The following is a 15552-nucleotide window of genomic DNA, read 5'->3' as shown; positions in this document are numbered from 1 at the left end:
GAAAAGGTCTCTTGCTAGCTCTGGCACTTACTTTATGTGGCTGGTCTAGCTAGCCAGCTTACTCTGCCCATTGGGATTACAGGCAGGCTACCACGCTGGCCCAGCTTTTTATGGGAGTGTTGAGGATGTGAACTCTAGTCCTCTTACTTGCTACGTCCGGTTGATATTAATTCTTGATCTGATGTGACCCCCAGTGACTAATGAGTCCTTGAGTCATCTTGCCCTAGCAACTGGATTCTCTTCCTGAGAGTCATATCAAACCTAAGAGCAGCCCGGAAGAATCTTATCTGCAAGATGAAAGAGACATGTGGGGCATATGTGAACAGGTATGTTTCTCATAGTGCTCCTAAAACAATCGCAAATACTCTAAGTATACTGCTGACCCCACTGCTGGGCAAGCAAGCAGCTGGAAGACGCCTGTTATTCATGATCTCACAACTGCACTGAGACGGTTGGCTTCCTTCTCCATTCAAGTCACGTTTGTTCTAGCATACATAAAATATTACAACTTCTAGAAACAGCCATCAAATTAAACAAGTCATTGTAAAACAAACGCCAGGTTAACCGAATATTTATTGGAGCAGGTGGCATCCAGGGTAGATACAAGTTACCACATGAGATATTCCCATAATCAGAAAAATTAACAAGCTAAAACTTCTGGAACAGGCAACATATTTCTATCACCATTTCCCTTCAAAAAACAAATGCTACCGACTAGATATCTTGACACTGATATATCATCTCTGGAGTCATGACCATGGCAAAACACCTGGCCAAATAAACTCTGAGGAGGGACTGTTTGGACTCACAGTTCCAGAGGGATTGGTCCTTGATTGCTCAGCCCCAGACACTGGAAAGACACACCCCACCAACGGAGTGTGGTAGAAGCCATCCACCTCACGGTGTACAGGAGACACAGAATGTGAGAGGGACTAGGAGCCAGGTGTCACCTTCCAAGGCCCTGTGATCTACTTTCTAGCTAAGTCCTATAGCTTCTCTAGTTTCCATGGCCTCCCCAAACAGTACCACCCCAAAAGCCAAGAATTAACAACTACAGACCGAACACACACGAGCCTATGGGAAATGTCACATATCCACACTACAGCACTCATGTCCTGTTTAATACACCAGAGCCTCCAAGGAGGTAGTGTGTGCTTGCTTCGTTCTCAGTTCATAAGGAGTACTATGCCACTCAGTGATTACATCAACATGTTTAACCCTAGGACTACAGCACTCAAAAATCTGCCTTGAACAAGTGTTTTTTCTTTTACAATGATCCTTTGTCAGAATGCAACACGTTATAAAAAGAAAAGAGAAAGAAGGAAGGAAGGAAGGAAGGAAGGAAGGAGGGAGGGAGGGAGGGAGGGAGGGAGGGAGGGAGGGAGGGAAAGAAATAATTCTAAATGGGATACCCAATATCAGTTTTTAAATTTATATTGTTTTTTGTTTCATGTCTAATGGGAAAAGAAGAAATGTCTTCTTCCGGGTGGTGGGGGTCTACTCCTTTAGTCCCAGCACTCAGGAGGCAGAGGCAGACAGGTCTCTGTGGGATAGGGGCCAGCCTAGTCTACAGACAGAGTTCAAGGACAGCCAGAGCTATAAAGAGAAACCCTAGTTTTTGTTATTTCTTTTCTTTCTTCTCTCCCTTTTCAAATTTAATTAATTTACCCATTTAATTATTATATTTCATTTAACAAGGTTTAACCGGGAGCTCTAGGTGGGCTGGAACTCACAGTGATCTGTGTCTATCTCCTGAGTATTAGGATTAAAGTTATATACTATCGATCATACCTGCTCTCTCTCTCTCTCTCTCTCTCTCTCTCTCTCTCTCTCTCTCAATCTCCGTCTCTCTCCCTAAGTTTTCTTTTTCACTGTTATTTGTGTGTGTATGTGTGTGTGTGTCTATGTAAGTGTATGTAATGTGTAGGGTAACAGATCCTCTGGAACTGGAGTTAGAGTGGCTCTGAGCCACTCAACATGAGTCCTGGGAACTGAACTCAGGTCCTCTGAAAGGGGACAGTGCAACTTTCAAAGTGCCCACTCTTAGCCACTGAGCCATCTCTCCAGTCCCTGAAATGTCTTTTCTTAAGCACCACTGTAGTTAACCATGCTTACTTTCTCTTTGAAAAAGTTAAGCAAGCTTTTCATCTTAAGGCTGCCCAGAACCACTGCTTTTCCCATGTCAGAGCCTGGGCCCACGACGGCCACATCACTCACCATTCTCCTTCCTCAGCCTTGAAATGAACTTCTTTGGTGGGATGACGCCAACCTTCTTCTTCTGCGTGGCAATGCTGTGGAAAAGGTCTGCCAGGCACGTCAGCAGGTTTTCCTTCTTCTTTTGCTGGGCCTTGTATGCCAAAACATTCTCCCGGAATGGCCGGCAGAAGTACAATGCCTGAAGCACGGAGTTACAGTAGCATGTGTTTCCAAACTGCCAAAGCATAAGAGGGGTGGTGGAATCATTGTCTGGGAGAAGCCACCTCTGAACAGGGGAGGAGACGGGGATGCCAGGATCCAGGAACCTGCCAACCCCTCCATTCCCATATCAGAGGCCAACGTGCCAAATGAGATAACAGCGGAGCAGATCGACGAGGACAGGAACATAAGGACACACGAGTGGTCCTCAACCTTCCTAATGCTGCAACCCTTTAATACACTTAATCATGTTACGGTGACCCCAGCCATAGTTATTTTCATTGGTACTTTATAACTATAATCTTGCTACTATCGTGAATCATAATGTGTATATCTGCAATTTCTGATGGTCTTAGGAGACCCTCTGTAAAAGGGTAGTTTGACTCCCAGAGGGGTCACAACCCACAGGTTGAGAACCACTGGGGTACAAGGTTGTCATCTTCCCTGCTCCCGCTTAGCTGCAGTTTTGCTTGCCATGCTTTCAGTTATGAGGACTCAACCACAGTCTGTGAGCATTAAATGGAAAATTACAGAAATAAATTATTGATAATTTTCTATTGTGTGCCATTCTGAGTCGTGTCATGGAATCTCACACCATCCTACACCATCCTGCCTGGGATGTGAATCATCTTTTAGTCCAGTGGACCCACAGAGTATATGATATCCACCCACCAGTCACTTAGTAGACATCTTGGGTATCACAAGTAACCTTTATATTACTTAACAATGGCCCCAACTTAGTATTAACAAACAAACTAATACTGACAATTTACTGTAATTGTTCTATTTTATTAGAACATTATTTAACCTCTTGTGCCTCATATATAAATTAAACTTTATCACCAGTGTATACATACAGAAAAAGCATAGTCTATATAAAGTTTGGTACTATCCAGTTTTAGGCATCCCGTGGGGGGTCCTGGAATACATCCCCCACACACAAGGGAAGACTACTAATCCTAGTGCTTTTTGATCCATCAAAGTCTATAAACTTACAATAAACACTCTGACTGGGAATGTAGTAAGATCTGGTGCTCAGAAAAAAACAAAAACAAAAACAAAAAAACCTTACATAGCATGGGGACTCAGAAAAGCAGCTGGCTACAGAAAAGGCACAATGCGATATTTTAAAAGCCCCTATGCTTGTACGTGTGGTTATCACATTTGTGATCCCAGCTCTTGGGAGGCCGAGGCAAGGGGACCACTGCAAGCTGGAAGCCAGCCTCTATCACCCAATGATTTCAGTGGGGCAGCTTGAAGTCATAGAGGCAGCTTGAACTCATAGCTTGAACGACAGAAGGAGAGCCTGTTTCACAAAAACACCTCCTGCGTCTGAAAATCAAAGCCCAAATCAAAAAGAAACTCAGGGGACTAGGGATATAGCTCAAGGGGAGATATAAGTACATGTATGTATGTATGTGTGCGTGAATACATACATATATAGCCACATGTGTCGGTATACATATGCCTACATACATATATTATACAATGGGCTGGGGGTATTGTTTAAGCAGTTAAGAACTGCTTGCTCTACCAAGGCCTTTCTGTCACTGCCCCACAGTGTACAGTTTCAATGACTCCAAGGCAACGGAGTAAGAAGTGTCTCCGTAGGCCACCTTCCCTTCTATCCATCTCTTACCTTCTAAATTACCCTGCCTCATGTTTGTTCCAAGGTGGCAATTGTCCCAATATGGTATCATACACGTCCCCAGCCCCCCTATAATCAGATTAGGGCCCACACAGCAATACTTTATCCCTCTCTAGGTCAGCGACACTGAGATTTTGACGGTGAAAGAAAAGTCATTATCCCACTGGTTTCTAAGTGACTGGAAGCCCAGCTCTGTGGGAGAACCCAGCTGAGCCCTGCACTTTAAAGCTATCCCCACTCAGTAAATAAACAGGAAAGAATTCCAAAGAAATAAGACTGAGAGCCCAGATTACAAAGTGTCATAGAAGGGCAAATGAAGCATGGCTGTTTTCTCTGAATGGCCTCATGGCTCGGACACCTTGCGTTCCTATGTGTTCTAATGTTCCTTGACACAATCGTGTAACAGGTGACAAACTCTTTCACATAGAGGCTGGCACCTTCATAAATTACCAGTCAAGGAATCATTAATGAAGCTATTAATAAATACAGCTTCCATAATTCTTCTGCTGTGTAGGCAGCAGCCTTAATTCTCCCTTGTCTGCATTTGTATTTTCCTTAGTCGGGAAAGAATTCCCATGAATTGAATAACTCTCTTCTGAGAGTTAAGTGGAGGCCCATGCACAGTGGCTATAATAAACTGTATTAAAATTCGAAGGCTGGGTTTTACCAATACAAAACCCTATATTCCCAGGGCCTTGCATTGCCTTTCTCTGCCCAGTCTTCTCCCTGCTTCTCAGCATCTTTTATCCAGATACCCTTCAGTCACAACTGGCCTGATCTAGTAATCAACTCTGGAGAAACAAAAGGAATAGCTTCCAAGTGTCTAGACCATGCCCCAGCCTCTCATCAGGGCCTTACCTGGGGGCTCTCATTCCTCTTTCGCTGTGGTTCAAGAGCAGATGTGGAGACGGAGGACCAGAAAAGCCAAGTTCCTCGCCACAGATCACACCACCAGTTAAGCAGTGCAGGGTAGATCAAACATAGCTCTTTCCTTTATACCCAAGGTAGCATTTGCTTGCAAAGAATGTGTCCAACTTCTCCAAGCACACTTCACAAATGGATACAGCAGAGTGACAGAGCAGCTACCCCAGAAATCTATGTGTCTGTAAGTTAATATGCTCATCACCTAAAAACATCTATTCTATAAAGAGGATACAGTGAAGTAGAATGCCAACAGGGGTGATGGGCAATACTATCTTACCATGTGGCAGTTACCACCTTACCCAGGAAGCAGGGCATTAAGAAAAGCCAGATACTAGGAGGTTCTTGCCTAGCACAAAGAAAACCAGTGTTATGTAATAGTTTCCTCCAAGATTGAAATCCTCCATACTGCAGAGAAACTCCTTACATAGGAGTTTAGGAAAGTAAGTAACTCAAAATATTCAGGAAGTCCCTGAAACTGACCAGATTCACTAGGCCCCTCCCTTATCAGAGTAAGCAGAGCTAAACTTCAAAGAAGACTCTCAGAAGAATAAAAGCTGCTAAGAATAAAAGCTGCTAAGAAGACTCTGTGACAAAGTCAGTGCCTGGAAGAAGCAGAAACCAGACAAGCTGCTTGGAGAAGGTTTAGACCAGAGTTACCTGGAAAGGACACTCTCCAACCTGTTGTGCTGCCTGCTGTGCTGTGCTCCAGTTTCCCCAGCGTTTGTGAGCTGTCACCCATGTTGGGGTGGGCCTTGGTGATACAGCTGACTTTGAGTCATTTTTGCTGCTGTAAGTAATCTATACACCTATAGTCATGTAAGTAACCCCAATAAAACTCATTGGTTCACCAAATTGGACTTTGGTGGTATCTGTAATTTGGTCATTCATAAGCTCGCTATCTGGTGTGAGTATATGTCTGTGTTGCATCTCCCTAGAAAATGTTCTCTAACACAACAATACGGCCAAGTGATTCCAGGATATATGACTCTTGGTTCTTGATTCACATTCCACCCCTACCTCAAGTGGAAAGTCTACTTACATTATTATTGATCTCTAATATTGAGAGGACCTGGCTAAATAAGACTGACCGACTTCTTAGCAGGCTTCATTTTCTTGCTGACATAGAACAGGCCTGAGTTTTCCACTCTTCAGAAAAAGAAACTTCAGTTGCAAGAAAACAAAACAAAACAAAACAAAACAAAAAACCAGAAATGGGCTGGGCCAGGACATTTGGCCTGGAGAGGAGAGATAAGGTTGCTTAGCTACTGTTCTGAGAAGCCCCTAAGCCCTCATCAGAGTCATGGAGCCTTCATAGCACAAACCAAGCCCCAATTGAAGTCATGTAGCCTCCATAGGCACCCATCAGTTTGGGCAGGTTTGAACCAGTTTAGAGAGCCTCCAGCCCCTAATCAAGCCCTAACCAGCCCTAGCCAATCCTCGGTGCACTCATGCTTTTGACCTGCACCAATCAAAATAAAGATGACCTAACTGTCATGGAAATTCCCTAGTTGACCTTAAACAGAGCTTGTGTGTTCATCTGAAGGTCGCCGCCATTCTGCCTGGGTGGTGATCCTTGCCTGCTGGACTTCTGTAGAATTTCTTGCATGCATGTTAGAGTCTGGGATCACTCTTTCAGCTATATTATTAGCCAAGTACAGATAACAAGCTTAGTAACTCTTAAAACTCAAGTTGTACTGGCCCATAACAAAACAAAGACTGAACCGTTCATGCTCTAAGGACAGGAGGACAAATCAAAGCAGGCTTGGCCACAAAGGCTAATGAAGTCACTGTGAAAGTGACAGATACAAAGGGAATCCCTCAAGGCATGCAGGGAAGGGGATGTGAATTTCATCAATAATGTAGTAATTAAGTCCTTTGCTGGGGACAACCATTAGTACATTTTTTAAAGTAGATTAAAAAGTCCTTCTCCGCCATTTGCTTCTGCTATACAGACAGTTATTTAAAAATGAGTAGCGCCTTGGCTATGGAGAGTTGGGTATAGTTATACACACCTGTGATTCCAGTGCTCTGGCAGAAGCAGAAGGATCACAGAAAAAAAAAAAAAAAAAAAAAAAAAAAGGCCATCCAGGTCTACATAATGAGTTCAGTACCAACCTAGCTAGATCTTGTCTCCCAGAACAAAACCAAAAGTCAGCAGAGTTACATCAAATACCCTAAAATGTTTGAAACAATAAATACTTACATTGACCAATCCGAAGTAGTGTTCATTGATAGGAAACTGCTCTGGACCAATGTCTTTTTCCAGAGCAGAGGCATTGGTGCCCTACAAGAAAACATAACAAAAGTTCTGTGGCGTGAAAACAGATGGGGAAGTGAGATGATGTGCGCTCGCTCACTCCTGAAACAAGTACCCCTTGTCAACAGCACACGAGGGATGTGAACCAGGAGACTCGTTAGCAATGCCATCACTGTACTTCTCACCCAACTAACTGGGGTGGTTTCAGGGACCTCCTGCACTGTGTGGTTGCAGGCACCTCCCATTCGGAAAGGATGCTTGAGACAGCCACGTAAATGAGAAGATGGTCTTCTGAATAAAACATTTCACACAGCCGCAGCAGCTTTCAGACACAGCACCTGGAAGACGGGACCACCTACAAAGGCAATGTCTTCATTCTGCTAAGGATTTACTGTTCACTCTCTGAGCCAAGCACTAGTCTCTAGGTCCAGGCATTAATGAGAATGGTGGCAAAACAGACATACATGTCTACTCTCATGGAGTTCCCATGGTCACACATGAAGGGAGCCTGAGCCATGAAGCAAGTCTATTAGACAATACACTAGGAGGTGATGAGCACAACGAAGAAAAGGAAGCTGGGAGGTAGGCTGGGGAGAGCGGGGATGGCTCAGGGGCATGCACACAGTAAAGGGTTAGGCTCACAAATGTACCTTTACACGGAGCACTCAGGAAAGGCTCTATGTCCAGAGAATGTTGCAGATAATGAACGGATCCAGTGTGGAACCCGACAGCTGTCAGATGCATCAAAGTGCTAAGCCTGGTGCTGCTGCAGCATGGTAGGAGGAACAGCCCGTGCCCTCTGTGTGCCAGGGACCGAGCCTCGTGATGCTCGTAAGAACTAAGAACTGCCGGTGATGACTATTCTCAGTGTCTGCATCTAGAATCAACTTAAAATCCAAGAGGCTGGGTCCACCTGTGAGGGGTTTTTCTTAATTTAATCATTTGCAGTGGGAAAACCCAGTTTTAATCTGGATCTTCTGGGATGGGAAGAACCCTCTTTAATCCAGATCTTTTAAAAATTAATTGTTTTATTCACTTTACATCCTGGTTGTAGCCCTATCCCTCCTCCCCTTCCAGTCCCACCTTCCCTTTCTCTCCCTTCCCCCCTTACCTCTTCCTCAGAAAAAGGGAGCTCCCTTTCCCATCCACCCCAGCTCATTAAGCTGCATAATGACTGAGCGCTCTCTTCCTCTGTGGCCTGGTAAGGCAGTCCTGCCAGAATCAAAAAGCTGGCAAGTGAGTCTGTGTCCGCTGCAGTCCCCACTTCCCTCACTAGAGGACCCACATGAAGCCTAAGCTGTCCATCCGCTATATCTTTGTAGTGGGTTTAGGTCCTGTTCATGTAGCGGGTTTGGGTCCTTGATTGATGCTTCTGTCTCAGCAAGCCCCTCTGGGCCCTGTAATCAGACCTTTTTAAGATGTAAAGATCCACCTTTAATCTGAGCCACAACTTCTGCTGACAGCCTATCTGAAGGGCATGGAGGAAGGAAGCTCACTCTCTTGCCTGCTTGCTCTCCCATTCCTTGGCAAGTCCATTCCTTCACAGGCATCAGAGCCTACTTCTGGCAGCTGAGATAACTGGACTGAACAACTACTGGATTCTTAAGCCTTCTATTGGTAGACAGCCACGGTTGGAACAGGTGGCCCACAGTCTGTGAGCTGTTCTAATGAAGTCCAAAGGCTGAACTGGGGAGTCAGGTTCAATTGTATCCAAAGGTAGCACAGGGCCTCTCCATCAAAACAATGATGAAACCCTTACCTAGGACCAGCCATAGGGGACGGATGGTCATTTCTCCCTAAGATCTGAATGAGTTGGCTGTAAGTAAAAAACAAAAACAAACAAAAAAAAACCTCACTCCAGTCAGGTACAGTCATCATTGACCATGGGGAGCAGGTTCCAGGTCCCTGCAAAGTCATTCAGATCTTTTACATAATTGGTATAGTGGTTGATTATAACCTATACACTTTCCTACATTACTTAAAATACCTGGTATAATACGAATGTTATGTAAATCGTTGGTACAGTACATTGTTTGGAGAATAACGACAAAGTCTGAGTGCTTGGTACAGATGAGATGTTTAAAATGTTTCTGATCTGCACTTGAGTATGGCCCGCGCATGGAGAGGGAGCAGTGGGCGGGATCAGAGTCCCCTTGCGGGTGCTGTTTCCCCACCATCTGTAGCCTTCAACTTCTCAGGCTATCATGGAAGACTCAGCCCGTTATGAAACAAACTGCCCATATTTTTTTCCGAATATACATGCAGACAAGCATTCAGTACTTGAGGACAAGAAAGGTCAGACAACACCTACTAGACTCATCAAAATTAACCCAGTTCTAGAGACCTTACAAATACAGACAGCATTTGAGTCGGACAATTGTGGCACATGCCTATAGTCCTGGGACTCAGGAGGCGGAGGCAGAGGCAGAGGCAGAGGCAGAGGCAGGTGAATCTCTATGAGTTCAAGACTGCCTAATATACAGAGTGAGTTCCTAGACAGCCAAGAATACACAAAGAAGCCCTGACTTAAATAAATCCAAAAAGAAGAAAAAGGTAGGAAGGAAGGAAGGAAGGGAGGGAGGGAGGGAGGGAGGGAGGGAGGGAGGGAGGGAGGGTATTCCAACACTATAGAGTGCAACTGCTCCTCATACCACAAAGGCTATTTTCAACTTTTTTGGAACCCGTGAAACATTAGCAACCTCCTTATGCCTTCCTAGCTTAACAGAAAAAAAATTACACCTACAGTCAAGGACCCCTTAATTGACTGCTTGTAAGCCTATGTGCCTCTCTATAGTAAACGATGCTTCCACAATCTAAGCATCTCTCCTTCTCAGCTCCATCACATACACTCAACACCCTTCAGCATCCCCCATGCCTCGCACACTCCCTCCTCTCTTCCCACAGTTGCCACCTCACTCTTACGTCTCCTTCAGAGTTAACATCTTGAACTGTTTCTGCTGAAACACCTATGGATCAGAGGATTCCTCAGGTTGGTGAAGCAAGGAGAGGGAAGGAAGATTATGGTAGAGCTCTATGGTGGAAGTTGAGTGATAGGTTTTGAGGGGTTAGTTATGCATCTCTTAATATCATGAGGACATGTTCCAAGAAATACGTTACTTAGGCCACTTTATTATTAACGGACATCATAGAGATTATACACAGAAGCCTGCAAGGTGGAGCTTGCCACCTCCCCAGGCTATGTGAGAAGCATATTGCATGTATGTATTTATATAGGGAACAACTCATTGCTTCTTGGGGCAGGACAAAGGAAACAGAAGATCAAAGCAAGTGCAAGAGGAAAAGGTGAAATCAAAAGGCACATTAAAAAAGCAGCAATGGCTCAGTGGTTATGAGCACCTATTGCTCTTTCAAAGGACACAGGTCCAGTTCCCAGCACCCATACAGCGGTTCACAATCATCAACAACTCCAGTTCCAGGGATCTGAAGCCTGCTTCTGGCCTCCTGCACCCACATAAAGCACGTAAACCCACTCAAGTGCACGTGCATACACATAAAAGTAAACCCGTATCGTTAAGGAGACACCTCAGCAGGAGCTCTTATAAGGCTGTTTCTGTTAAACTACAGGAAACTTTTTATAAATGGACTGCATTCTGAAATAGCCCAAAGCACAGTAAAGCAAATACATAAGGCAGCCACTTAGCTGTTTATTGTCTTTACCAATTCTTCCGTGCCCGGCATAATAGTGTGCGCTGTACTTTCATACAACTGGCAATAGGTTTATGTCACCACAAAGACTCAGGCTGTGTCACAGTGAGGAACAGGTCACACTATCCTGTTACAGCTATGGCGTGGCTTGGGATACCATAATGCAACAGTGCCCTCCGAGGTGAAACGTTCCTTCCGGAAGAACGTGGAGAGAGGCTCATGAGACTCAGGGGTAAACAACTTCACCTGCCTGGGGAGGCTGAAGCTTGCACTTCATGAGGGCCCCATGAACTCCAGGGCTACAAAAGCGGAAAACAGTGTCTGCGGGAGGAGACTGTGACCAGTCTGACTGCAGAGACGAGGTTCTTGGACCTGTTGAGCTGGCTGCTAGTTATGCAGACAGCTTCAGGGTTGCAGCTCCCACGAGTCCTCGCCCATTCCCAGATGCAGCTGATTATTAGTCATACTTGCTTCTGTAACCAACCCTCACCCAATAAAAATTCATTGCTTCACCAAGTTAGACTTCTTTACAATCTTTACTTTGGTTTGCTTTGGGGTCCTTTCTGGGTGAAAAAAAAAAAAAAAAAACCATACACACAGATATACGCCCCCCCCCCCGTGTGTGTGTGTGTGTGTGTGTGTGTGTGTGTGTGTGTGTGTGTGTGTAGCTCCACAGAAGGAGTACTTGTAGACAGCTGGCTTTCCCCAGAGGTGGCCTGAGGCCTTCCCATGCCTCTCTCTCAGCAGAAGCCTTTGCACCTGCAGGGCTTTAGTCAGCAGCCTCAAGCCAACCATTCCTAACTCTCTCTCTCTCTCTCTCTCTCTCTGCACCTTGCAGACTTCCCTTTGAGCCCCAAGCTGCCTTAATATGGGCTTAATAGGGCCTATCCACTGGCCCTCAACATCCATCTACTCAAATAGGACATCTCGCTCCTTTGCTCTTTTCCAGCATAGTAAAATGGCCCTGCCTTCACCAGGGCTCATGCCAGAGCCTCCAGGTCATATTCAACATCCCTGCTGCATTGTTCCCATCCATCATTGTTCTCAACCTCTCCACTCCATGCACTTCTTTCTCAGCTGCAGCTAGACAAGGCTTCAGTATCTCTCATCCAAGCCACCACCAGCTCCTACATTGCCTCTGCCACCCTCCTTAGCCACCCCTAACCACGACAGGAGAAGCATCCTTTTTAAACACAGAATTGTTTTGGAAGTCCCCTGGTGGACTTCCCTGCTGTCACTATCCTCACTTGTCACTCATTCTCCTGCACACCCTGCCTAGACCAATGGCTGCCTTCCAGTCTTCACTCAGCCAAGTTCTCACCTACTCACTCTCCCTGCCTGCACCTTCTAAGCCTAACGTAGAGGGAGAATTATTCACAGAGCAGCGTCTCGGTTAAACCAGTACTGTGGCTAGCAGAATGACAGCCCTTCCAGGGTGCACTTCCTCTGCCTGGGCTCCACCACGTCACCGCGCATGGCAAAGGGGACTTTGCAGATATGACTAAACGAAGGATCTTGACACAGGAAGGTTCTTCTGGACTCTCTAAATGGTAGCTGGACTTGTCTGCATGCTCAGGGTCCCCACAGGTCGGAGTGAGTTAAGATAGGTGATGGTGGAAACAGAACTCATAAGCACTGAAACTTCTACACCTCTGGCCCTGGAGACAGAAGGGCCCATGAGCCAAGGAACACAGGCAGCCTGCAGAAATCCCAAAGGCCAGGAAGCAGGTGCACCCTAGAACCTCAGGAGGATGGGCAATCTGGCTACCCACTGTGAGAAATAAGGCTGTTCTTTTTGAGCTACTAATTGTGTGTGAGATTTTATTTGCACCTATGTGTGAAGGTGCGCAAACTTCTGTGCGTGCACAGGGAAGCCAGAGGAGAACACTGGGTGCCACGGTCTATCACTGTCTACCTTATTCCCCTGAAGAAGGGTCTCTCACTGAACCTAAAGCTAGTCTGGCAGCTAGTAAGCCCTAACGATACTCCTGTTTCTGCCTCGTCCCCCAGCACTGGGGTTACAGATACGAACTGCCACACTTGTCCTCTTACATGGATGCCAGGATGGGAGCACAGGTCCTCGGACTTGCACAGTGGGCACACTCACCTACTGAGCCATCTCCCTAGCTACTAGGGTAATTTTCTTATAATAGAAGAAACTAATACGCCTCCTCCACATCTCTCCATGCACACTGTCTCCCCCACATATGGCAGTTCTTATTTATATAATCATTAACATCTGATCTAATCCATAAACAATCTAACCTTCCCAGTGCAACATTCTCAGTAGTGAGCACACAGTAGGCCCACAGCACCTACAGGATGGATCGATGGTCAGGCGAATGGGCACAGACGGTACGGTTAGGGATGTCTGTGATACCACTGTGTGCGTAATTTTTGACACAGGTATGTACATTCTCCCAATGAACGGTTCAATGAAGCATGGGTGGTATCCTCCATCACTTCCTCATTCTCCCATTCCCTTTATAGACACACAGGAATTGGTTTCCATGGAGACAGAATGTAACAGATACTGACATTTGCAACTAAACTCTTTGCTTTTACATTCTAGCATTTTTCTTTGGTAACATGAATCTTTATACCTCTTCAACAGATTTGGGGGTTATATTCATTAAATGTAAATGTATCCATGACACGGTGACAGACATGATAGCGACTGACATGATAGGAATGATGAGTACGCAAAGGTTAATTAGGTGGTTATCAATCAAGAATTTAAATGACCATGTCCTTCAATGCGGCAATTCTACTTTATTACATACATATATCCACGCAGGTGAATACAGAGAGTGTAACAAAGACCCAACTCACATGTGTGACTTCACAAAATGGAAATTCATTTGTCTCTTTTGTGCAAATGTTTAAGAAGATGTTGTCCAGATCTGGTGCAACAGCTCTGCAGTGCTGTGGACATAGAGTCCTTATGTCTTGTCACTTTGTTGTAAGCAAGAGTTAGTTTGCAGCTTTGGAACCAAGATGTCTATTTTATCTCCTGCCACCAAATAATCTCTGTCACAGCAAAGTGGGGAAATGGATGAATGGCTCCCCTTACAAGAAGGCTCTTAAGAACTACAAAGGATACTTTTGTTTAAGAACTCTCTGGCCAAAAACCTCAGTCATGGAGCCACATAGCTGCAAGGGAGCCTTGCAAAGGTGGTCATTACCTAAGTATTTGAGGCCAGTTAAAAATTTCTCTTACACTAGAGATAGAAAGTAGATATTGACAATCAGCAGGCAATGTCTCAGATAGTCTTTGCAGCAAGGGTTGTAACAGAAAAAAAAAATTAGAAGTACCTCAAGCTGATTAAATATTTATAGTAATGGTATAGAATACCATGTCAGTATTTTTATTTTTGTGGTACCAGGACTGAACTCATGATCAGTTGCATGCAAGGCAAATGCTTTACCAACTAAACTATATCTCACTCCTTCTCTGCAGGTAATTTTTAAAGTAAGGTTTCTTTTCAGGTACTTCTAGGTAAAACTGAACAAGACAAATGATAAGTAAAACACAGTATATTGACAGTGTACTTAGGACAACCCTGGAAATGTCATTTGTTCAATCAACACACAACTGCCCCTGTCTATGCTTGCTGTGTGCTCCACATTCTTCTATAGGAGAGAAAGAAGATAAACAAAGCCAACCAAACTGCTGTATTCAACACCTGCATTTCAGTGAAGACTTCCAGAACACCTGCTTCCGGCTGAGGATTTGTTTTAATTTTGTTTGTGAGTTTTCCTTGTTTGCTCTTTGGTTTTGGTTTTGAGACAGGCTCTCCTTAGGTTGTCCAGGGTGAATGAAGCTCAATTCCTGGGCTCAAGACATCTTCCTGCCTCGGCCTTCAGAGCAGCTGGGGTTGTGAGTGCACAGTACTGCACCTGGCTCACACTCAAGACTGTATCAGTGACACTGCCAGAGAGTAGCACTAAGGGCTGAGAAGGTCACAGAGAGCTTTTCTCTTCTTTTCATAAAGATTTGCTTATTTTACGCGTATGCAGTTTACCTGCATGGATGTATGTGGACTACTTGGGTGCCCACAAGGGTCAGAAGAGGGCATCAGATCCCCTAGGACGGAAGTTACAGACAGCTGTAAACCACCATGCCTGGGTCCTCTGCAAGAGTAACAGTACTCTTGAACACTGAGCCGTCTCTCCAGCTTCAAGGGCTTTTCTTTTTATCCTTTTAACTCTGAACTTTTTACTCTCAAGATATAGTATTGTGGAGTTCACATTTACTACGTTTAATAAAAGTTTAGTAAGCTAATCTTCTGCGCCAGTGAGCTAAGGCCTGCACACCCATCACAGCCGCCTGCTTTTTCTTCCCAGTATTTATCTGTCTTCAAGGTCTGTTCCTTCACCTCCCTTTGGAGCTCAGAGGCCCTGGTGCTGATGTCCAGCCTGCCTATCCAAAGGACAACAGAAAGGTAAGGCAAATAGTGAAGGTTATCAATACTATATCAATAGTGAAATCATTATATACACAAAGCCTGCCCTCCAACTGCGAGCACCCAGCATAACAGCACAAAAGGCCGTTGGAGGCCCTCAAAATATAAATGCTGTATGACCAGATGCTGAACAAAGAACCAGTCCTTGAGGGACAATCACAGGATCCGGAAGCATA

At 45.0% G+C, this 15552-nt stretch overlaps 1 protein-coding gene across 1 annotated transcript in view; it reads right to left on the bottom strand.

The window, feature by feature from the left end:
• Usp46 (ubiquitin specific peptidase 46) overlaps positions 1–15552 on the bottom strand; it is a 69462-nt gene that overhangs the window by 36067 nt on the left and 17843 nt on the right. The window contains exons 2-3 of the mRNA XM_055629333.1: positions 7191–7271; positions 2218–2431 (exon numbers count right to left, since the gene is read on the bottom strand). Of these exons, the coding sequence (XP_055485308.1) occupies positions 2218–2431; positions 7191–7271 (295 nt within the window). The remainder of the gene's footprint in view (positions 1–2217; positions 2432–7190; positions 7272–15552) is intronic.

Source organism: Psammomys obesus, unplaced genomic scaffold (assembly GCF_907164565.1).
Source record: "Psammomys obesus unplaced genomic scaffold, mPsaObe1.curated_primary_1811, whole genome shotgun sequence".
In the NCBI taxonomy this organism is placed as follows: Eukaryota; Metazoa; Chordata; class Mammalia; order Rodentia; family Muridae; genus Psammomys; species Psammomys obesus.
This window is presented reverse-complemented; position numbering and strand designations above follow the sequence as displayed.